Source organism: Tinamus guttatus, unplaced genomic scaffold (genome assembly GCF_059628265.1).
Source record: "Tinamus guttatus ecotype Peru unplaced genomic scaffold, ASM5962826v1 Tinamus_guttatus_pri_ptg000062l, whole genome shotgun sequence".
In the NCBI taxonomy this organism is placed as follows: Eukaryota; Metazoa; Chordata; class Aves; order Tinamiformes; family Tinamidae; genus Tinamus; species Tinamus guttatus.
In genome coordinates, this window is record NW_028288596.1 from 76,107 (window position 1) to 99,610 (window position 23,504).

At 39.7% G+C, this 23,504-nt stretch overlaps 2 protein-coding genes across 3 annotated transcripts; one reads left to right on the plus strand and one right to left on the minus strand.

Annotated features, from left to right (window-relative positions):
• Positions 1 to 5,783: 5,783 nt before the first annotated feature.
• MBLAC2 (metallo-beta-lactamase domain containing 2) lies at positions 5,784 to 9,324 on the minus strand. The gene is made up of 2 exons (XM_088519596.1): positions 8,864 to 9,324; positions 5,784 to 6,271 (listed from the first exon to the last, which is right to left on the minus strand). Exons 1-2 carry the CDS (start codon positions 9,315 to 9,317, stop codon positions 5,886 to 5,888), a joined length of 840 nt encoding a protein of 279 aa, XP_088375722.1. The 5' UTR covers positions 9,318 to 9,324; the 3' UTR covers positions 5,784 to 5,885.
• Positions 9,325 to 11,131: 1,807 nt separating this feature from the next.
• Positions 11,132 to 22,986, plus strand: POLR3G (RNA polymerase III subunit G). 2 transcript variants are annotated; one of them, XM_010225353.2, is made up of 7 exons: positions 11,132 to 11,251; positions 13,073 to 13,202; positions 16,720 to 16,782; positions 17,511 to 17,561; positions 20,993 to 21,072; positions 21,722 to 21,850; positions 22,332 to 22,986. In XM_010225353.2, the coding sequence occupies exons 1-7, from the start codon at positions 11,132 to 11,134 to the stop codon at positions 22,416 to 22,418; spliced, it is 660 nt and encodes a 219-aa protein (XP_010223655.2). In that variant the 3' UTR covers positions 22,419 to 22,986. The 2 variants fall into 2 exon arrangements, with proteins under 2 accessions (XP_010223655.2, XP_010223654.2); XM_010225352.2 differs by lacking the exons at positions 20,993 to 21,072; positions 21,722 to 21,850; positions 22,332 to 22,986 and adding an exon at positions 18,081 to 18,364.
• Positions 22,987 to 23,504: the final 518 nt, after the last annotated feature.

Below are 23,504 nucleotides of genomic sequence, written 5' to 3' on the forward strand. Positions count from 1 at the left end.
GCCTTGCTATGCCTTCTGGGTGAGAGGGCGCCATCTTGAGTGTGGAAACGTGGCGCAAGAGGGAGCATGGAGGAGCGCTGTGAGACGCCGCTTACCTCCTCGTGTCAGGGTCACGTACAGCGTTAAATGCCCATGTGGTGGTGATGTATGCTGCTGGCTAATGGGCCACTGCTGGGGCAGTTGAGAATTGATAATTACGTATCCATATAATGCCCTTCCACTACCTAATACTGTAATTCAAGATGGCTGAGGGAAAGTGTTGCGTAAAAGTCAGGAATGTGATTTACAAACATGTTTTCAGTATGCTGTATGCAGTGTGTATGTAAAGTGTATATGGTATATACACTATAGCGTATGTATATATGTGTATATAGTGTGTATATATAAAGATTACATGAAAATGTTTTTCTGCAACCTTCCTGGTTTTGTGCTGGATTTGCCTTCTGCAAAGTAGATGCATTAAATCATATGTGCAAAACCTCTTTTGTCACTCCTGGCAAAGTTTCCCCTGGCCACAGTAATTCTTGGTGTGATGCACACTTTGTTACTAGTATAAAAAGTTGGAGCCTTCACAAATACAGGGAGGAAGACAATCCATGTTACTCTGAACTGCAAGATCTGAGACCTCAATGTATAGCAGCACTTCTTGTGGAGTTAATGTTTAGGTTCTATAAACCAGCACTGCGTATATCCTGAAAGGGGTAAAGAGAGGGGGAAACGTTTGACTGATTAAAAATGACAACTTTGAAAGTGTCTCCTCAGGTGAGCCTGGTGTGTGACACAATACCCATCCCCCCATTTGCCATTCTGGAAGCCCCTAGTGAGCAGTGATGCCTGATTATGGAGCGTAGCCCTGTGTTGGCAGGTGGTTTGTGCCTGTGGAGATCGGCCTTTTCCATGCTGGGGCGGGATGTGTTCTGGGAGACAGCCAGGCACCCCAGCAAACCGCTTGGATTTTCCTGCTGACCCTCCCCACCTTGCAGAGCCCTGCTGCCGCCGGCGCGGTCCCCTTCTGCGCCGAGGCGAGGGAGCCAGCGCGTCCTGCGGCGAGCAAGGTGAGGCCGCAGGACGCGCTGCGCGGCGCTGCTGCGGCGGGGCCGCCAGGGGGCGACAGAGCCGCCCCCTTCCTGCAGCCCCGCGGCCTTAACGGGGCCCGCATGGGCAGCTCCGGCCGCGCCGCACGGGCCGCGGGCAGCGGCTCTGCTGCGTTCGGGCGGCGGCTGGGGGCGCAGCAGAGACAGCGCTGGCGCCCGCGCGGGCTCCGCTGGGTGCGGGCTCCGCTGGGTGCGCGCTCCGCTGGGTGCGCCGGCCGGCGTGGCCGCCGCGCAGCACCGCGGGGCCGGGTGCGGGCCAGCCCGGCAGCCCGGCACCGAAACAGCGCGTGGCGGAGCGGCCTGGCTGGCCGTGCAGCTCTGCGGGCTTCTGAAGCAGCCCGCAGCTGCAACAGGGTTGCACTGTAAGCACAGCTTAGGGTAAAACGTGTTCCCCACCAACCAAAGCTTCATGTGGTATTTTGAACTTAGCATTATTTAAAGTTTAGATAAACCCCATTGCGTATTTTGTGATTACTTTCCAGTTCTGCGTGTTTGTGTGCTTCCTCATTCAGCTGGGACATGAAGGTGCTGCAGAAGCGTGCATTTTGGATGAAACTTGCCTGAAATGTTTAGAACAAGAGGTACTTATTATTGAAGTTGTAATGCAGCAATTAATTACAATATAAACAATAATGTGAAATGGAGTTGGTTGAACTTTTAGGTCTAGTTGCTGAAAGTTAATATTCATAAATTGTCCTTTGCCATCTTCTTTTTTCATCCTTATATTCTGTCCTCTTTCCATCTGAAAAGATCTTGATTTTAATTTCCTGTGGTTGGAGATGTGTGCTTTCTATTTTTTATATATAGCAAAGTTTTACACCAGGCTTTAGCAGTATTGAACTGACTCTCTGAGTTCTGCTTAGGTAGTGCTTTACATTTCAGGGTACAAGATTAAGGATGCTTTTTCTTCTGCCAAATTCTTTTCAATTTAGCCAAAACATTTTTTTTTCATAGTGAGAGGATGACAAATAGATGTTCTGTGATGTAAAAGTAAATTGAGACTGATTTTTTTTCCATATATATTAAAAGAAAGATTTTATATAAAGGCTCCTTGGTCACTTGAGAGCGCTACTTAATAATGTAACTTCTATTGTGAAAGGTAAGATGTAGTTTGATAGGACTACAAATAGAAATAATGCAACACATTCATAGTTATTGCAAATAAAAACTCTGTGGAACCAGTGATTTATTTCAATATAGCCCCAGGTTAATGATTAAAAATATGAACTATTGCTAACCTATCTTGCAGGTTTGTTTTGTTACATTCAGTCCAAGTTACCTTTTACCACAAGTTAAGATACAGTATACTTGTCTTTTCACATAACAGAAAACTGTTCTCAGTCATCTCTCAAGTTTTTGTATATCATGATTGCTAAGATCAACACTTCGCTTTCTTTCTTCTTTCTTTGCTTTGCTTTCTTCATTCCAATCTGTTTACTTAGAGTATGCTGCACAAAACTAGGCTCAATAGTCTACTGGAGTCTCGTCACTTCCAAGCAGAATTGAATATGTTCATCCTTGCCTTACATATTGGCACTCTTCCTAATACGTCACATTGTTGAATCAAATTCGTATTTCTGGTGTTCTTCATGTTCTTTTCCGTAACAGTATTTTCTACCCTCTTATTTTGTATTTTTGCATTTTGATTTTTTCTTATGGAAGACAGCATTTCCAACATGTCTCGGCTCCATATTACTGATTCCAGGCTACCTTGCAAAACTTATCAGAATCATTTTGAATTCTTATCCTGCCTTCCATCATGCTTAACACTCCTTTTAATGCATATCCTGTGTGGAGGATATACACATCTGACCTTCTTATAGCTTGACAGGTAGGGAAAAAAGCCAAAGAGTTTAAGAAGGTCCCTGTAATCACTTCTGCTTCGCAGATGTAAGAATAGTAGTCAAGCTGTTACCTATCTCTGCACCTATCTCTGTGTCTTCATCTGCTATTCAGCCTAGCTGATGGTCACACAGAATGAATTTCCTTACAGCTGTCAGTGTTCTGTTTAATTTTTTGACCATTTGTACACATGCAATAGCTATCAAAAATGGTTTATATTTTTAAACATTTAAATTTTGCACTTTGAAAAGCACTTCTAAGAGATAACAGCCTGTTGGCTTGATTAGAAGTGACTCCTAACTAAAATGTTCACCTCCCTGACAGCATGGAGGGCCACGGAACAAGGCCATGTGGGGAGGCCCAATAACCTCTTCTGACAAACAGGTCATTGCAGGGCTGTCTCCATCAGGCCTGTTGTCTGGCTGTGAAACCTCTCGAGAAGAGGCTAAGGGAAGCCTCTCCTGGAAAACCTCTCCACCTTAGAGGTTTAAAAATATCTTTTAGAGTAGCACCAAATCATGAGTACCAACTCATATAAATCCTCTTATAAATCCTGCAGATTAATCTGTGATGAGTAAATGCAGTCTCTTAGTCAAAAGAATACAAAACAGTGCTAGGAACTTCTAAAAATCTTGCACTCCACTTATAATGAAAGATTTTTTTTCTTCAAAATTCTTTGAAATTATAGCTAGACAGTATAAGTTTATAACATTTTTATTATGATATCCATGATAAAATGTTTCTTCTGTGAGAACTGTTATTTAACATCTGTTATTTAACATCCATAAAGTCTGGACAGATTATAGAGAGTTAATTGTATGAAAAATTCATGAATTCTTTAATCTACTGAAAAGAGTAGCAGTATACATTGATTTTGTTTTTAAAAATAAACAGTTATAAATGTCCAAGATGTTGCAACATTTAAACATATATATTTTAAATACTTAATCCAAGTAGTGTTAAAGGGACACTGTCAAACTCTTATGACTAAAACTTGTTAATTCTTAACAAAAATATTCAGAACCTGTTTTATTTAAAACATGTCATTTACTTAGTAATGAACTTTTTAAAATACAAAAATAATTTTAAGACCCACAACAACTATTTTCAACTAGGTTATAGCAGCATTTTACTAACACACCATTACAGGCTGTGTTCACATTAAGCTCACTTCTGATTTAGGACATATTCCATAGATTTTTGTCAAGGAAAAAAAAGAAGTGACAATTGCTGTTATCTACGTAGACTTAATAGGCTTAATCATGTTTTAACCTTACATTTATTCCAGTGATCTAAACATTTAAGCATCTTGTGACTGATATTGAGCACAGCTGGAACTGAGCACAGATCTAAGCACAAATGATAGACTGCACAATTGCCTATCCATGAATCCTTGCCTATCTGGAATTAGTCTGGATTGCTACATAAATAGCAGCCAGCGTCAATCAGCAGGTGAGAAGAAAAACCACACTGTGAAATTTTTCTGTGCCTTGTCACTAAATGACTTCTTCCTTCCCCGCCTAACTACATTTTTTCCTCTGGCCACATGAGACCAATATAGTTCTTAGCTTTATTTGTAACAAGTCTATCCACTAATTAAACATTCATCTTACAATACAGTGAAATACTTAGGATTTCTCCAAAAGGGAGAACTACAGTTCAAGTAGTAACCTTTCTTCCAAGTACCACAATGTTGCATCTGTCCATCTGCTTGCAATTTTGCTTTAGCTTGCAACAGGAATGAGGCACTGCTAACAAGAACTATGTGTGTCACAATCTATCAGTCCCACTTTTGGTGAAGAGTATATTCAAATAGGAAAGACAGGAGGACAGTCGGCTATAAAAGGAGAAGAAAACTATTATATAATATCTTCTCTTTCATAAATTATGATCAAAAATGCTTTTTATTTTGCACATAGTATACAAAGTAGGCTATATTTTTTTTCTCACGAGAACTTAAACTGTAAAGAAGGCCTCCAACTTTCACATCCCTCCATACCTTACAGCCCATAAACTGGGCTTGATTTCTGCTTGGTATCATCAGAGGGAAGGAAACACTTCCACATAAGGTGAAAGCCAAACATGTAAAATTCAACTCCACTTAAGTTTTGGGAAAATGTTAAGAGAAAAAATAATCTTGTTAGGAAAGTATGTATGTTTATATACAAAAATAACATCAGACAGTGTCCTTTTACAGAAGTTAAATATATAAACTGTAAGTATAAATACACAACCTTTAACTGTCTCAATTACTTTTAAATATCACACTTCCATCTCAAAAACAAAGTCACAATGTCATTTATCATTCTTCAGCATACTCAGCTTCTTTGGGGAACAGACTCAAATGCAATGCACTTTTTTTTCTTAACCACACAGGTACCAGAATCTAAGCATATAGTAAACAGTTCAAGTTACATTCACTGCAGGGTAATAAGCAGCCAGGATGTTTAATCCAGCATCTGCAGTAATGAAAATGAAATATTACAGTCTCCATCCTTCTCCCCCACCACAGAGCATTAGCAGCCACATTATAATCCAGCCACATAGAATTACTTTTAAATGCAAATAAAACCTTCACCCTACTGCTACATCAAAAAAGTTTCACGCATGTAAACCCTTTAATTCTGGCATATCATATGTATCTTGACAGAATCATATCAAAAATAATGTAATGTATTTCAAACTGCAGTCCACTGGCAATCACAATAGGTGTGCAAACATGCCTAGAAAAAAAAACAGAAAATGGCAGCTTCGGCTAAGTTACTAGCTTATGTATATGTTTTTAAAAAAATAGGAGTAATGCAGGCAAAAAACAAGGAGAATTTTTTGCAGCTCATCTGGGTTAATGTGCCAACTCTTTACTAATGCATACTGCTTTGCACGTATCAATGCTTTCACAAGCCATTTGGTTTTTCCATCAGGGAATACCTCACACCAAAAGCACTACTACTAAGAGGCGCTTCTAGAATTTGTAACACGAAGTGCTATGCTTGCAATGGATCTCATGGCACAAGTAGAAACTCTGTGGCAAACTCCAGCTTGTGAGATGTAATTGGAAGCTAAGTGATATAACCTTTCTGCTCCAAAGGTGTTAAAATGCCCAGGTAGCACCTTCTCCACCAGACCTTTGTCCACCAACTCTAGGAGACGCTGGCAGGTTGCGACATAGTCACTTATTTTGCTGTAGGGAAGCCAGTCGATCATGGATCCATCGTACACGACATCGCCACTGAAGAGGATCTTATGCTCCTTGTCGTGTAGGCAGATGCTTCCTCGTGAATGACCAGGCATGTGCATGACAGTAAGCTGTCGGTCTCCAAGGCTGATCACATCACCTGCAAGCAAAGATAGTAAAGAAACATATGCATTTATTCTGCATGCTAAACATCACAAAAAAAAAAAAAAAAAAGGAAGTTGTTGAGATTTTATATATGCTTTATAGACACATGACAGCAGGAGCTTTTTGCTTGCCTAGAGTCAAAGCAGCAATTTAAAAATACACTTGATGACAATCATATAACAATAAGCAGGGGCTTAGGCTGTGTTAATTGGCACAGGTTCCAGGGAACCTATTCCCATTCTGAAGAAGTAGGTAGAGAAAATGAAGCAGGAACCAAGTAGAACACATCTAGGTTTATCTCCTGTGAAAGTTTACAAATGAAGTATTTCACAACTTATTAGGTTTTACCCTCATTTAATTCAGAGTTGCACTACAGTTGCTTCTGAAACACAAAACAACAGAACTTAAATTGCTGTCGGAGAAGCAAAACGGGCTTCCAAATCTATTTTCATCTTTTGTATAAAAATAGAACGTTCTTAACTTTATGTCATTTATTTCACTGGCTTAAAAGTAAATAATTTTTCCATCATTCTGGCCACTGAGCTAATACTGTCAGCAGAAAGCCAGGGTAGGGATGGAGAGGTAAGCCTGCTGTTAATTTTAAGCTGTAATGACTGCTCTATGATACATCTATAAAAGCAATTAATCTAGAGGTGGCAGATATGTAAACTTAAGGGCAGACTGCATTGGGAAAGAAGACCGATATGAGAGCAATCTTCTTGTTAGGCAGCTGCCTCATTACTAAACAGTCCTCAAAATAACATGCACTACCATAAAATTAAAGATGTGAAAACCTGCAACTAGTGAAGCAGTTATCAGAGGAGGATGCTTAAACTAAATTATGCACTTGAAGTTTCAAGGAGAACAACAAAAAAATAATTTCTACTATATTTAAAATCCAAGAGTTGCAGATCTATCTTACAGAAAACACAGACAATCCATGAATTTACTCACACTCAGTAAGCCTAAAGATGCATAACTCTTGAAAGGCAAGCAGCTCTACCTGACATGCTTTGAGGCTCAAAAACCACCACATCCTGCTCTCACTGCAATACAAACTACTATGTTGGGACTAAGATGTACTAGGCAAGGCATAAATTATACTATAGCTATAAATTATGCTGCTGGGGACATCTGCTTGCCTCCCTTGCAAAATGCTAGAACTGAGCTTGGAAGTCAGAGAGAGATGATATTTGACCTGCTAATAGGGAACCTGCCTGATCCCTATGTTGCAGCAGCAGTTATTTTCAGAATTATTCAAGTTTTTTTTTTTCTCTTAGATTATTTAGATTTTTTTTTCCAGTGGGTTTCAAATTGCTGCAGGCACTGAGAAGATTTTACAAAAACCAGACATGACATCCAGGTTTTAAACATGAAATGTACAGAATTCTAAAACAAACATGGCAACAGTTGAAAGGAACTGAGCCCAGAAAAACAATAAATGCTAATAAATGCCTACTATACATTTTTTTCTCTTGTTGAGAGCCATGGATGGCTTGAAGGCTGCAAAGCAGGCTGAACACAAAAGTGAAAAACACTGATTTGGTTATTTTAAGAGCCCCACAAGCAAAGTGGTATTAGCCCAGAACTAAGGAAATGAGCCCAGGATTCCAAATCACTCAAACATTCTAAAAATGACTTCAGCCCCTAAGTTTACACATTTCTTATATTTAAATCAGGGTGCTCAGGCTCAAATGAGGCAATGAAAGCAGCTTAAACCAAGAAAAAACCTTTCTGGAAAAAGAGGAAAAAAAGGAAAAAGAAAGGAAAGCTACCAACAGGTGGCTACAAAACTACTGAACAAATTTATCAACTTTCAAGCTTATCATTTTCACTGTCTTCTGTTTAACCTATAACTATTACTTCCTGGACTAGTCTAAAATTTCAGGGATTTCCACCTGCACCATTATTAGCACAGGCCTTATCATAAGCCACATCCTTAATTCATGAGCTTTTTCTATTGGTAATGTTCCCTAAGGTGGGCCAAACACTATTCAAAAGGAAGAAAACACCACCCTGACAGAAATAAAATGGGGATATTTTACTCTATTTCAAGTTTGTTTTTCATACATACACATATACACACACACATATATATAAAGACCACTAATATAAAGTGTTTTTTATCCACCTAAAATAAATCTCAAGGCAAAGTAAAAGAGGCATACTATGTTCCTTGTTCACCCTAATTCTGACTGGCCTACCTGGACAGACTTTAAGCATACTTAACTGTAGCGTCCTTACTACATTCCCGATAAAACATTAACTCCTTTGCCTTTTATGCACATTTTTTAAAGGGGGCAGGGTAGGGGAGAAAGTGTCATTTGTGGACAACACCAAGTGCATTTTTAAATAAATCCTCAAAATGTAAATCTCAATACTTTTTGGTTTGTTTTTCCCTTGTTCCGATTAAACATAGGAAGCAATCCAAATAAGCCTCAACCCTGCTCCCATTCCACAGACATGGCTACAACGGCGGAGCCTGGGTGCTGTAGAAACACCCCCGCCCGTACTGACGGCAGCCGCCCAGACACACCGCCCCGCGATGCGGCACAGCCCACGCAGAGCGCGGAGCGGCCGCCCTCACCCTCCTGCAGGACGCGCGTGGGTCGCACGGGCGGCACGCGGAACTGGCGGGCGCGCCAGCCGGGCCGCGGCGGCCGCGCCACCTCGGCGTCCGAGAGCCACGTCACCGCCTCGTAGTTGTCGCCGCGCAGCAGCGCGGCCGCCTCGGCGCCGTGCACCGCCACCTCCTCGAAGTGCTGCAGCCCGCCCGCGTGGTCGAAGTGCACGTGCGTGGCCACGGCCAGCAGCGGCCGCCGGGCGGCGGCGTCGGTGCCGGGCGGCGGCGCCAGCAGCCCGGCCGCGCGCAGGTAGTCGGGCAGGCTGCGCAGCCCCAGCCCCGCGTCGACGACGAGGTCGCGCTGCGAGCCGCGCACGAGCCAGATGTTGGCGCGGTTGCTGGACTCGTAGAAGCGCTCCTGGATCCAGAAGATGCCGCCGCCCAGGGACTTGTGCGCGAACCACTCCAGCGCCGACATGGCAGCGGCGGCGGCCGCCCCGCGGCTGCGGGCGGCGCAGTGCGGCGGGCGCGCGATGGCGGCGCGGGGCGGGGCCCGGCGGCGGCGCGGGGCGGGGCGGCCGCGGCGCGGCCCTTTCCGAGCAGGGCGGCGGCGGCGGCGGCGGCCGCGCGGGGGTGAGTCCGGGCCCTTCCAGCGCCGGGTCCTAAACGTGGGAGGGCGGCGGGACAAGGCCCGGGGTCTGGAGGGGCCGGGCGTGGGCGGCGGGTTTTTAAATTTAGCCTCCAGGTCGCACCCGGTTTCTGGACTCGTGTCGTTTTTACACCTTTGCCCGCGTGACATGCCCGTCCCCGAGAAGCGGGGCTGCGAACACTAGCAGGGGGCTCCCTAACTTTCTGGATGCCCCTCATTTTAAAAGCATAAATGTGTGCTTTGGTCTAATCCTGGAATTTGCTTTCTCATCTGCAGAATAAATGAGACGGGATCTCCCTGCATAGGAAAATGCACCTGAGCGGCATCTCTCGTGGCAGTGGCGAGTGGAGCTGTTGCCATAGTTAGTTGGTTGTAAAGCCATGGCATTTCCTTCAGGATTTCTCATCTCATCCATGCTCTTACTGTGTAGTGTGAGCAGATAAAAAAAAAAAAAAAAAAAAAAAAAAAAAAAAAAAAAAAAAACACCTTTTAATCGAGGATGAACACCCCCTACCCCCCCCCCAAAAAAAAAAAAAAAAAAAAAAGAAGTCAAGAGTTTCCCTAAAACTGCTGAAACTGCTGACCTGGATTATGACTAGCTGTCAGACTTGTTACTGCTTGTTACTGCACATTAGGCTAATTCACTGTTTCAAGAAAATCTTACGTAGAGGTGATTTTTACAGCAGCATCTAAAAATTGGCCTCTATATTTTCTATATTTAATTTAAATAGCGTTCCCTTCCACACTAGCAGCTTGACTCCCACATCACTTTTCTGTTTTTCTTCTGTGGATGGTTTCTCTTTTTTCCACACCCAGATTGTTCATGTTTGGGACTTTTCTATCTCTTCTGTCTTTCTCCATTCTGCCAGGCTCGCATCTTGTCTTTTAACCTGTTTTCGACTAAACTTGATGCTTCTGATGCTTCTCTTTATTTTTTTTCGGTGAATTAAATTCTCAGCCTTAGATTTTTCTTTAATTGCTCCCTTTCCTAAAATGACTTATTTAGGTCTTTTTTTTTTAGAGAGGTTTCTGTGTTGCTCAGTGATGTTTAAAGTACAATGTGTTGTCTTATCCATGTAAAGCTTATTCATGAGGAAGGCAGTAAACAAGAAAATACTTACATGAACCTTTTTTTTTTTTTTCCTGACATTTAATTAGAAGGGCATTGATTGCATCATAAGATCTTAATCTTAAGTATAAATTCCTTTGTTCTCACCTATGTTCTCTCCTGGATTCTCTGTTATCCAGGACAAATTCATGAAAAGCTATAGGTAACTTCCCAATTCTTATTTCCCATTTGAAGCCATCTCTCCTGCACATTGATGGTGGTTGCCCTGGGTGCAGCTGAAAGTTTGTTTAAAAGTTTAAAATTCATAGGTTAGGAGACAATTTCAGACATGCAAAGGTGGCTAGCAGAAATGAGATAATGGAATTGATTTTAAACCTGTGCCTAATCTAGAGGATATTGAAGAACAGAAGATGGGCAGTAAAAATGCCTTGGTACTTCAATGACAATTAAAAATGTTTTAATGTTATTGCCATGTTTGTTAGCTTTTTATATATTACTTAAAATGTATCTATTATTTCCTACATGTGACAAAAAGTAATCTTTTAAAAATGTGTACTCTTTCCAGGAACTCGAAATGGCTGGGTCAGGTAGAGGAAGAGGCCGTGCCGCGTTTACCTTCAACATTGAGGCTATTGGCTTTGCCAAAGGGGCCTCTCTGCCTGAGGTGGCATGTAAGCCCCCACCCCTGTTCCCTGTAAGTACTGCTACTCTCTCGCACCAAACTCTCTAGAGTGCCCAGGTGGAATGTTTTCACCTTCATGTCTAGATAGTAGGATGGAATATTTGAACAGCCCTAAGCACTTCAAGTCGATTTTAAAGTTATTTGGTGTAGATCACTATTGGTTGCCATTGCTTTGTGGTTACCACTTCCTGACTCTTTGCTGCATGTTGCATCCTGTGTTTAGCTGGATTGCTTGCAAGAGGTTCGATTGCTAATTAAAGCCCATCTCATGAGTTTTCTTTTTCTGGATATTACAGTAATGGAAGGTCTAGATATCCGAATTTGAAGTAAAGTCATGCTACTCTCTGAAGCTGTGAAATTTAGAAATTTCCTGTCAACACACACACACGCAAAAGAAAGATTTTAGGTAAATATCTTTTACCTTAACAGAGGAAAATTGAAAATAATTTGAAAATAACTGGGACATTTTCACATAATTAGGAAATTGAGGTTTGGATTTCAAATTCTAATAGTTTGTAAAAACAAAGTGTAAAAAAAGGAAAATGATTTTCTTATTAAGCTTTATTTTGCTATGTAGGAAAACTTCAGCAATTCTGAAGTGGAAAAGAAACACCAACAGTGTTTAAATTTTATATAAGAAAACTTACCAGTTATGTCAGGGTCTGATCCAGGCGCATGATATGCAATCCACATGTTCTGATTCCAAACTTGAAGTTTGGCGTGTAATTGTTGCTATTCAGAGATTCCTCTGAATAGTTTTTGCGCTCTAAGTGTTGACCTACTGAACCAGATCTTACTGGTTATTTATCTTTCTCTTGGTCTAGTATTTCCTTTACAGGCTAAATCACATGACTTTGCTGATCTAAGCAAGCTGTCTTTTATTCTTCCTAATGGGGATGTTGCTGTCTGCTGACAGCATGAATTCTCTGTAAATTACAGCTTCCACAGTTAATGTCATCAACGGAGCTGCCTCATAAGAGATTTGCTAGCCCTACTGTATCTAATGGAGACCAGAAGGAAGTTAAAGATGACATCTTACTTTTGTGAACAGTCACATACAGAACTAAGCTAAACTTTCTAGGAGATACCTCATGCCATCCGAAAAAAAAAGAAAAAAAAAAAAAGAAAAAAAAAAAGAAAAAAAAAAAGAAAAAAAAAAAGGAAGCAAGTAGCATGATTAGAATAGGAAACAAAAACTTAAGCACAGTTAATTTTTGGGCAGTTTGGACCAAAAGCCTAGCACTACAATTGACTTTCATAAGAATTGCTTTAAACAATGAATTGTTATTCATATAGGTTATTTTTGTGTTCTTCTAAATTTCCTGTAAATGCACTTACAGCTCAGACTTCAGAACTGAGGAGCATCACCATTCCCCTGTCAACTTTAACTATTTAAATTGTTAGCCGGTTAGTAAATATAGCTGAAACAATTAGCTAACCTTCATGACACAATCTTAGGGCTGTAAAGATAGAGAAGCAGTGGTTTCTGAGTAATGATTTTCTGAGCTGGCATGAGAAACTGCATTTAGGAGTTAAGAATATTGGCCCCGTGAACATAACATTAACTGAATGACTGTTTCCCTGTTTTAATGTACTTCTTTTTCTTGCTTTCTTCCTATATTTTTGCAGAAAGATATAGCTAAGTCATAAAAGCTATACATTTCATTGTAAGTATAGTGTCGTGCATGTCAGAATGCAATAAAGTATGCTTACAAAGTAGCACACTACAGCTCTACTCTTTCATGAGTCATGTTTGTTGTAGCTTTTTTGTTGCTATTCCTGTGTGTTTTATGGATATTAATGCATTATAAATAATAAACATAATTTGTACAGAGTACAGATAATAAGCCAGTGCCCCTGAAAACAGGAGAAGATGAAGATTACATGTTGGCCTTAAAACAAGATCTTAGAGGAACTATGAAAAAAATGCCTTATTTTTTGGCAGTAGAAGAAGATCATGAAGGTCTGTTTGTGTGCTTTTTATTTGTATTTATATCTTCAGTAGTTATTATTCTATGAAGAAAGTTGTAGTGAAATGCATGTGTTGAAGATGTAGTTAGTACTGATAATAAAGAATAAAAAATGGCAGCTTAAAACAAGAGGGAAATTTTGTCTTTTTATAGATGTGGAAATTATTGGTCAGCGTCTGCAATGGTTGCAACTGGAAAACAACTGCTCTGTGAGAAAAGGGGAGGAATAAACATCTATTTTATTTGAGATAAGGCAAAAAGCACTAAGAGCAACTCTGTGCAGTCTTTTCAATTGCTTGCTGACCAGATACAAATGAAGTAGATGTTTGTACATGCTGAAAATAACCTAAAATTCTGCAGGGAGCAAAGATATACTTATAGTAAATATGTAGGGTCAAAATTCAGCTGCCTCTTTAACTGTATGGTGATATACTTAAAGTTGTATTTGACAACAGGGCATTCTGAAAGGTCCTATTCTAGGACATGACTTTTTCCTATTAGGGAAAAATTGGTTAGAGTTACTGACAACATACCTGACATGTGAAGACTTTTCATACGAGGACAAGTGATTTGCTGAGGTTTGTGCCAGAAGCAGAGCTGCTTGAATTAGAAGTCATACATAGCCTGAGAATATGTCTTTTGCTTATACATACTAGAATTAAACAATAACATCTCTGTTACTGTTCAGTAATGCCAAATATTGTGCTGTACTTAACATCAAGTTACATATCACTGATACTGTTAAAATCCAAGCTTCTTAGTCAGAAAGCTGAACTGGATCTCACTTGTATAAATGGTAAGTCCTGTTATGGGAAAGTAGGAAATAAAAGAAAGCAGTAAATGCTGTATACATTAGGCTGAAGATGCAGCCAGTACAGTAGACTGTCTTCCACAAGCCTTATAAAAATGTTTAAGAAGTCCAGAGTGGCCAAACACCACATAATGCTTTGCTTCCTGTCATGTACTGATTTTTGAATAATGAGAGCTGATTTGAGCTTTTAACATGAGATATAATATACCTCCTGAAACAACTGGAATATTTCCTCACTCTGAATTTTCATGGGACAGGTATGACGTAGATATACAGAGTCCAGGCCCTTTTGAAATGTTGATAGCTGTTGGTCGTAGTGTCTCCCCATTATACTGGATTCCACATTTTATATATATATATATATATGTATATGCATATATATGTATGTGTGTGTACATTTTTCCTTTTGCTTTTTTTGACTGTATGTATACTTAAATAGAGGAATATATACTGTGCTATAAAGTGTGTGTGTATAGATGCATACACCCATACTTTGATTGGCACACCTCATTGATTGTCCACTGAGGTTTGTATTAAAGCACAGTTTAAAATGGAGCAGGATATTGTAATGTCTTGAGGTCTTGAAATGGTTTCAGAAGCCCAGGCTTCTCGCAGCATTAAGATACTGCAGATCACCTGCTGCGGGCCACCCATTTCTGGGAAAGGAAAGAGCTCCTGCCCCAGTCCCTGTAGGACTTGGTTCCTGCAGAGCCGAGCGTTTCTCGCCCTGCAGCGGCTGCAGGACGCGGCCTGCAGCACCCGCGTGTAGGCCGGGCGCCGGGGCTGCGCGCTCCTCACACCCCGAGCAGGGAAGGGTTGTGGCGCTCCCAGGTGCAGCGGCCGCCTTCCTCCCTAGCTGCTGCTGAACGGGAGGTAACCAGCTGAACCCTTGGCTCTGAGACAGGGCAAAACAGGAAATCTGATCGACGCTTTTTAGATCCTTTCATGACTGCAGAAGAGTTCAAAATTTCTCTCCCATGACATCTCCTCTTTTATCTTCTAAGTAAACAAATTTCAGTCTCTTTGGTCTCTCATCTCACCAGAGGTGTTTTTTTTTTTTTTTTTTCCTGTGCCCTTGATCTTTCTCAGGCTTGAAGTTTGCTGTTCCCATTTGAGAAACGAAAAAGCACTGCTGTGCCTGAAAGCCTGTCAGGTTTATTTCCAAAGAACCCACCACTTCACAGGAACACATTCTCTCTCTCTCTCTCTCTCTCTTTCTCGCAACTTTTCTCACTACTCTCCTTGAGTGGTCTTGGTTTCTGCAACCCTCTTCCTGGGATAGAGTGATCTCTCCGTGTTTCTCAGGGTGCTTATTAATAGAACTGCCAGCCTTGAAGATTGTTTTTCTTCAAAAACTGGCAATTGTAGGGAAAACAGATAGATAGCCACTTCAGATAAATAATGCTACAAATGTTCTCATCGTCTCAGCAAGAGTAGGTTGGTAAGGTAAGTTACTAAGCTGAAACATTAGTTGTACAGAAATACTTCATCTGAGGTGCTGTGGAATGCTTACACTGCCAGCTGTCTGCAGCACGGATGCTATCATAAAACAGTTTGCTTTTATCTCGCAGGACACAGTTATCTCTGGGCCTGGTTGCCTGGCAGAAGTGGCTTGTCTTTAAGAAAAGCCACTTTCTTTCCCCAAGGTAGAATTATTTTAACTGATTGTTTCAGTTCCCTGGATTTCCAGCCCTTTCCTTCCCAGCGTTTCATCAAAACATCTGACAGGAATAAGAAAGCAGCAAGAGGACGATGGTGGGAAGGAATTTCTTAGATTGGCTTTGCCACAAGAGGAAATGCATTGTTTTAAATCCTCAGCACGATGCCTGTGAGCCAAATGGTCCGTTTGAAGCGTGAGAAGGGAAATGTTTTAATTAGGACATAGCAATCTTTCTTTCTGTCATTAGTTAGGCAGTAAATTAATGCCATGTCTAACATGACCTGGGAATTTGGATGTATTGTTCTGTCGTTTAGAATAGATTTTCATCACTCACCTGAACACCCATTTTGACAGAGTAGTAGGTAGTAGTAAATTCTCTGTTTTTTTCACTTCATAAACCATGCATGGTTCATATTTTTCTTGCAGGTGTATCTGCTGTGATTTGGTGGCTGTCCCTTTAGCAATGGGGGATTAATTCGTCAACCGTGGTTGGCAAGAGTCAGATATATCTTTTTACTGATGGTATCAGCAATTAATTATTTATTGAAAGGCCTTAAGCAGAAATCAAAACTACTACTTTCTTCTCTGTTGCTGACAGTTTCCTTCAGCGTTTACAAAAAGCCACCTATGTTAAATGCCCCTTGAGATGCCATCATTTTAAACACAAACCTTCGACTCCACATTTTCAAGTAGGCCTTTTGCTTACCCTGGTCAGAACTAAGTTTAAAATTGACCTTAATTTTTGCATGTCTTCCTTTTTGCTTACACTTTTCTGATGTGTATGACAGACTGCTTAGTTCATAAAGGCCCCAGTCTTTGTTTTCATTTGTAGAACACTCACAGAAATTTTCCCTGTTTGGGGCAATGAGCTTTTACTGCAGTCATAATCAGTATTTTTTTTATTAAGTTGATTTTGCTGTTGGGAAAAATGCGGTAGGAAATTTGGTAAGAAAAAATACTGAAAAATGCTTATGTGTCAGTGTGCAAATTGCCCTTTTAAGGAACTGAACTCAGTAAGTCTTTGTGTCTTCCTCTGTAGTAATAGAAAGATACAGTAAAAAGTACCTGGAGATTGAAAAGGAGCATGCAGCATGGACCCCAGGTAATATCTCAGATTATCAAAGGTCAGTCGTTTGTTAGCCTGTGCAATCTTCTGTTCTTCTTAAATGTTGAGTTCATTATTTTTAAAGTAATAAAACAAGGAAGTCCTTACAAGTCATGTATCCTGCCTTGAGGGCTATGCCTTTGTCATTCTTCTTCCAGCTCAAATCAAAGTGTTTTATTATTCTTCCCCGCCCCGCCTTTTTTTTTTTAATGTATTGAAATGCAGCAGCTTATCTTGGAGCAAACATGCAATTTTTTCTCCCTCTTCCTAATTTCCCTTCTAAATATTGGTTTTGAACTGTTAGCAAACATGGATGTTGCTTAAAAAAAGAACCAAACAAAAAATCTGTCTTCTCAGTGACCAGTAGTTGGGTTTTATAATGTTGAACTTTCACAACTGGGTCTGCACAGCTCACTAGTGCAAAATTAATTGTGATATGTAAGTTAAATGGCATGCGGGCAACTGGCATGGCTGAACTTTAACTATCTCTTTGGTACAGGTGCCAGTCTTCATTAACTGCATGTTAATTTAGATCCTTACTCTGGTCTTCTTAATTTAAAGTACAACCAGAGTTTGGTGGAACTACTGTACAATAAAACAGTTAAATATGCATGTATACAGGATCAAGCACAACAGGGAACCCACCAGTTCAGGAGGGAGTGTGGAGGGATTATAGCTGTTCTGTAGATTATCAGTCGTATATATAGAATGTGTTTTTTATGCAGATTGGCGAAGACTCCCAAGAGAGATGAAGCCAAGCAAAAAGACCAAGAAAGGTAATTATTTATTCTCAAAGAGCATTTAGTCCACACTTCTTGAATGTGAGCAGAAATGCTGGAGCTGATTAGGAAAAAAAAATAGTACAAAAATATCATTACAAATTACAAGGCCTAGTAATCAGGAATTTTGGCGGATGTTTATTAAATACCTTACTAGTCTGTTTGGCTTTCGTGGTTTTTGTTTTGTTTTCATAGGATGTTTTAAGTTACCGGAACAGATTTATCTTTCTTTTGCTCTCCTTCATACTGACATATTAACATAGTAGGTGTCAATATTTAACAGTAAAAGGTTTAAGTAGCACTAAACTTCTTTTTTTTTTTAAAGTTTGTACCTTAAGACAGCATTCCCTTTTTCTGCTTAATGAATAGCTAGTTGTTCCAATTTCCTTTATATTTTGGGTTTCTCAGTCCTCTGATTTATGATTTGTTTGACTTTTGTATTTTTTAAGCCTTTTACATGTGATTAATAGGTTATTTTCTATTTTCCCTGGTTTTACTTTTTTTGTTTATTTTCAGCTTTCTTCTGCAGAATTGTGAACCAGATCCTTCAACAGCAGTTGGAGCTGGTATTGGTTGTTCCTAAAGGAAAAAAAAAAAGACTTTTTTTATTATGCAACATCATAAGTGTGTTTATTTTTTCAATGTGTTTTCTAGTATGCATGACTGTTATTTTTTCTGTAGAAGTTTGTTGTTCTGTTGATGTGAAACAACACTTGGACCCCTCTACTTAGCTGCCTGTTATATATAATTGTTCACATTCTTGTTCTTTTTGTCCAAGTCTTTCGTGTGTCATTTTTCAACTCAAGGATAAAATAGAAAAAGAAAAGTGAATGTGCAGTAGTCATGGAGACTGGCTCAGCTGGAAGCTTTGTTCCTTTTAAGAGCCTCATTGGGAAGGATGGTGCTAAAGGTAGACTGCAAGATTCAACTGAAAATACTTATTTGCAAGCACCCTAAAAAAGAAATGAGTACACACATTTTTTTTAAAAAAGAAGAAATAGCACTGACTTTCACAAATCTGGGGGCAATAACTACCTCCCTTTGATGCTATGTGAACAGAAATGCTGATTTATTATTCCTTTCTTATAGTAATGTTGTGATTAACATAAAGAATTAGAAAATCACTGCTCACTGCATTTTCTTCACTTTCTTTTATGCCAGTTCCTCTGTTTGCTTTCAAAAGTGGATTTTTCTTACTCAATTGTAATAGCAAAGATCAGCTAGCCACCCAGATTTGATCGGACAAAAAGATACGGTCCTCTGAAAGCAAAAGTAATGTGGTTTTGTTTTTTGGGGAGAATTCTGGAGATATGGAGGCTGGCCTAAAGTCACGCTACTCAGATTTGTAAACAGTGGAGCAATGACAAGTTTAAATCCTGCCACGTATCAGTGGTGGAGTTTGTAGACAGACCATTTTAGATGACACTATTGTCAGTGGAACAGAGGTGTGGGAGCGAAGTGAATTTTCTCTCTTCTGCAGTCAGAAAAAAAACCTATTATTTTAGCTTCATAGATTGCAGAAATGATTTCTGGATAGCTGTGTAGTTAAATTTACAGGGCTGGCTTTACCTTTACCCCGGTTCTGATTTCCTTGGATACTTTAACCTAACACCTAACCACCTGCCTCCTACTGACCTAACTGTGGGTGGAATCCCACATCCCTCCCACACTGAGACATGAGCTGTAGTAGCCAAGATGGCAGCTGTGGCCAGCTCTTGTGGGCCAGCGCAGACTCAGAGAATGGTTGAGGTTGGAAGGGACTTTAGAGATCATCTAGCCCAACCCCCCTGCTCCTCTGTGTGTATAAGTGGATTTAAGACAGAGAAATTTAGGAAGAGGTGTTTGGAAAGAGCAGTCCGTTTTATTTAAGAGTAAAATGGCTGTGAATGAATGGCTATTTTGCTTCAAGCTCACTGTCCAGTGATGAGTCTTTGTCTCTAACTGTCATGGTAATCAAGCCCTACAGACACCCACCACTAAAGGAATGATTTTGGTGTCTGCTCTGATTTCCGGCCTGTTTCTTCTAATAGCACTATCTGTAAGAGCCTGCAGGTGTTGTACAAAAATGCTTGTTTTGAATCACACTTTCTACTTATTCCCCTTGCATTGCATACTTGAACAGTATACTGATCATTTTATTTTGGACCTGTTTGCTCTGGCAGTGCTCACAGGGACTTCTCTCAGCTGTATACAGTGCTTTTGTCACCAGGACCCTTGCTAGGCAAACCATTGAAACAAACTGAGTATTATTCATAACAAAAGCTTTTGACAAAATACAGTAATCTTCTTAGCAGCTGTAGTGTTCTTCCTTAGATGCTCAGCCAGATGAAATCCATACTGCACTGGGTCACTCTGTACTCTGGAAGTGATACTCCCTCTATCAGTGCATAATAATTTTAATTTTGATATCACTAGTGCTCTCTAGCATGAATAAAAAGTCACAAGCTACATAAGCTAATTTGTCTGAAGCTGACTTGTCTATCAGAACACACCAGCATGGAGCTTTACATAGGCTGCTTTACCATGCTGAGAAGAGCTAATCTGTAGTAGGTTTGGTAAATTGTCCCACATTGTACCCCACATTGTAAATTTTGTGCTGCTGTGCTGAGCTTACCAGTAGGGCCAAAAGGCAGTTACAGCCTGGAAAGAGGCTGTCCGAGAGAGCTCTTCAAATGTGCTCTGGTTTGCCAAGTCTACTTGTCAAACTGCCCTACCTGCAGCCAGGGCTGGTATTCCTTACAGTGCTGCAACCCAAGTAGCTTTTATCTGGGTAAATAAAATCCTGGTTTTGACCTTCACCCCACTACACAACTAAGGAAGATAACGAGGATGAATTGTGGGGAGTAACTAGAGAGAAGGTTATATTCATGAATTGAGTGACTAGGTGAAAACGAGCACTCCAGATTCCCTAGACAATAGCCAGGGTTGGTCCAAAAGCCATGTAATGTGGCAATAACCACACTATGGTGTTGCTATGAATAAACTGCTGCCTGCCTGTTCTTAGCCATCTCTCTGAAGTCGTGAATGTGTTGTACAGACTCAGAAGCTGAGTCCTTAAAACAGGAAGGCATTTTTGTCTTTTTGAAATAAGGAAAAATAATGTGTTTTTTTTTTTTTTTCTATTGATGTACTTTGAATCTGTAGGTGAAAACCACTTTGTGAAGCTGAATATTATAGTTTGGACAAACCTTTGATTGAATACTTGTTCAAAGAAGTTTGAAACCGGTTGTGTAGGCATCACATAGAAATCAGGCTATTGCAGGTCTACAAGATAGACCTGTTACATTTTGAAAATGGTAACTGCAATGATAATCCAACAGAGTATATATTACAGTTACATTAGACTTTGAACTAACATTCTAACAGCAAGTAAAAGTGTTAAGTGGTTTTTCGTATTCAAAAAATAATAGCAATGCATTTTATTTCAGCAGGTACAAAACTAAAAAAGGCAAAAAGCTCTGCACCCTCTGACCCTAAAAGTAATCTGGATATGTTGCAAAAAATAGAGGTAAGACATGCATAATCTTACTAATTTGTACAATAGAAATTGCTGGAAAAGGAAGTATTTGCCATGTTCCCATGTTCCATCACTAAGTGGAATAACCCCAACACTCTTTCTCTAACGTCTTTCTACTACACTGACAGAGAACTGTTCTGCAATAGGGTATCACAAAGCATAGAATGAGCAAAGAGCTTGGTTGTGAAGAAACTGTTTTCTTTGCTTCTGAACATCAGTTGAATTATGAACAATAGAGCTTCCATTAGAACTTGCTGAAGGAGAAATTGATGCCAAAGCTTTTAAATCTATTGCTGTTTTTTCAATATACTTATGCTGGAAACTAACCCATGTAACAACTTGAGAAATAGAAAAATACAGGAGGAGAAATTTAGGAGGAATGTGGCTTTGGAGGTGAGTACCCAGTGTGTGGGAATGGGAGCTGAAAAGTGCAAAAGCTTTGTATTTTTAGCTTTGTTATCATTAGTTCGTTCCTTACATTATAGTGCGTGGTAATAATTATTGTTAATATTAAATTTTAGCTAATATCTGCATACCATCATTATGCTTAACATCTTGTTAACTCATTATAACATTCTGGTAGCACAGAGGGATGTGTTGCTGATGGGGTTATCTTGCAAACAAGATTGCTTTGTGACAGGAGTTAGAAAAGAAGGATGAGGAAGAAGAAAAATCTGAAGATGAGAAAGATAAAGCCAAAGATAAAGAAGGTGAAGATGATGAAGAAGCAGAAGAACCAGAAGAATATGATGAAGAGGAGCATGAAGAGGTATGCATCCATTTTCCTATGGGTACTAAGCCAGCTCCTAGTAATTGCTTAAGTCTGTTTGCAGAGAGGCAAGCAGTACCTCTAACTTCTCTCAGGTGCACAGGAACTGCAGTGAGAGAATTTTGATTGACTTGATTTTTTTTTTTTTTGTTATGGTACATGTAGCTAAGTAGTTGTTCTAGATGTGTTACTTGCAAAGAGCTTGGCAATAACATCTGGCAAAAAAGTAAGATTTTTCTGCCACAATCAGTACATGCATTCGCTGATTTCAGTCATTACAACAGGGGAATAACCTTGCATCAAATGCTGCTGCTCCCCCTTTGTACACACTAGAACATAGTTTTTTTTTAAAAAATTTTTCCAAAAAATAAAGGAAGAAATGTTCACATTAATATTTCAAAATTCTACTCAACTGCAATGTACTTTCTTCATAAATTCTCTACCACATGCAACTATTTTTATCTGCAATATTTTCATTTAGGAAAACGACTACATTTCTTCATACTTCGAGGATGGAGATGATTTTGGTGCTGGCAGTGATGACAATATGGATGAAGCAACATATTAGCTAGAGTTGCTTAGGGAGTACAATATTCAAGCCTTACACTACTTCCCATAAATCTTGAGGTAGGCTGGGTATTATTGATGGAGCTAATGCTTTAGCTCTGGTTTTAATTTTAAACAATATACTGAACATTTTTTTATTTTACTGTTGCTATAAAATAGAACACTAGATCCCATGTTATGTTTTTTCCTGCCATATTTGGCAGACATGAGCCATTTTAAAGTTCTCTGGAATATCCAGCAATGGAATAAGCTATATACCATTGTATTGCCTCTGCACAGGAAAAAGAATGTATGCATTTTAATTGAACTGTGCCTAAGCATTTGCACTAGTTAGTTCTATGCTTTAGAAATCAAATCTTGAAAACAGTGAAATACTTGTTGACTGGAACAAAACAAAGATAGGGCCTTTATAGGCAAAGTGCTCATATTTAGGAGATGCCTTCTCTGAAGTAATTTATATGACTTCTGAATTCAGGTCATTGAAAATGGCTAACCACTAAGCACTTTATTAAACTGACTTGAAAGTACCTTAATAATATTGCTTAAGAAGGAAACAAGAGTATTTAAGAGCTGTTATTTTATCAAACAGAATTATTTTTAGCATTTTGGTCAATATTTAAGAGTTTTAATACCTTTATGAATGCATTCTGTAAGTGATTAAGAGCAATTTCATTAAAAATGTGGTTCATTAGAAAAGTAAAAAGGAATCCTAGTTTTGACTAGCACTGTTAAAAGAGACACCTCAATTTCTCCACCTGTTAAGGAGAATATTAAATTCCTACCTCACAGATCTGTTAAGTGAAATGGTAGATGCTAGCTATCCAAGCATCAATGCATTTATTTGCTTTCCTATGAAAGAACAGATGAGCAAATCAGTGAGAGGAGGATGAAAGCGCAGGAAAAGATGGTCAAGTATTTTGACACATGAAGTCTTAATTAGGGAAACAAGTCAAGAATGCTGAGAATAGCAAAACTAAATTTCTCTAAGCTATTATATTTAAGAACACAGAAAATTTCCTCTGAAAGTAGAGACTCGAGACAGGTACCATTCCCTATATCCCCTTTTCCCTCAATAACTCAATGACAC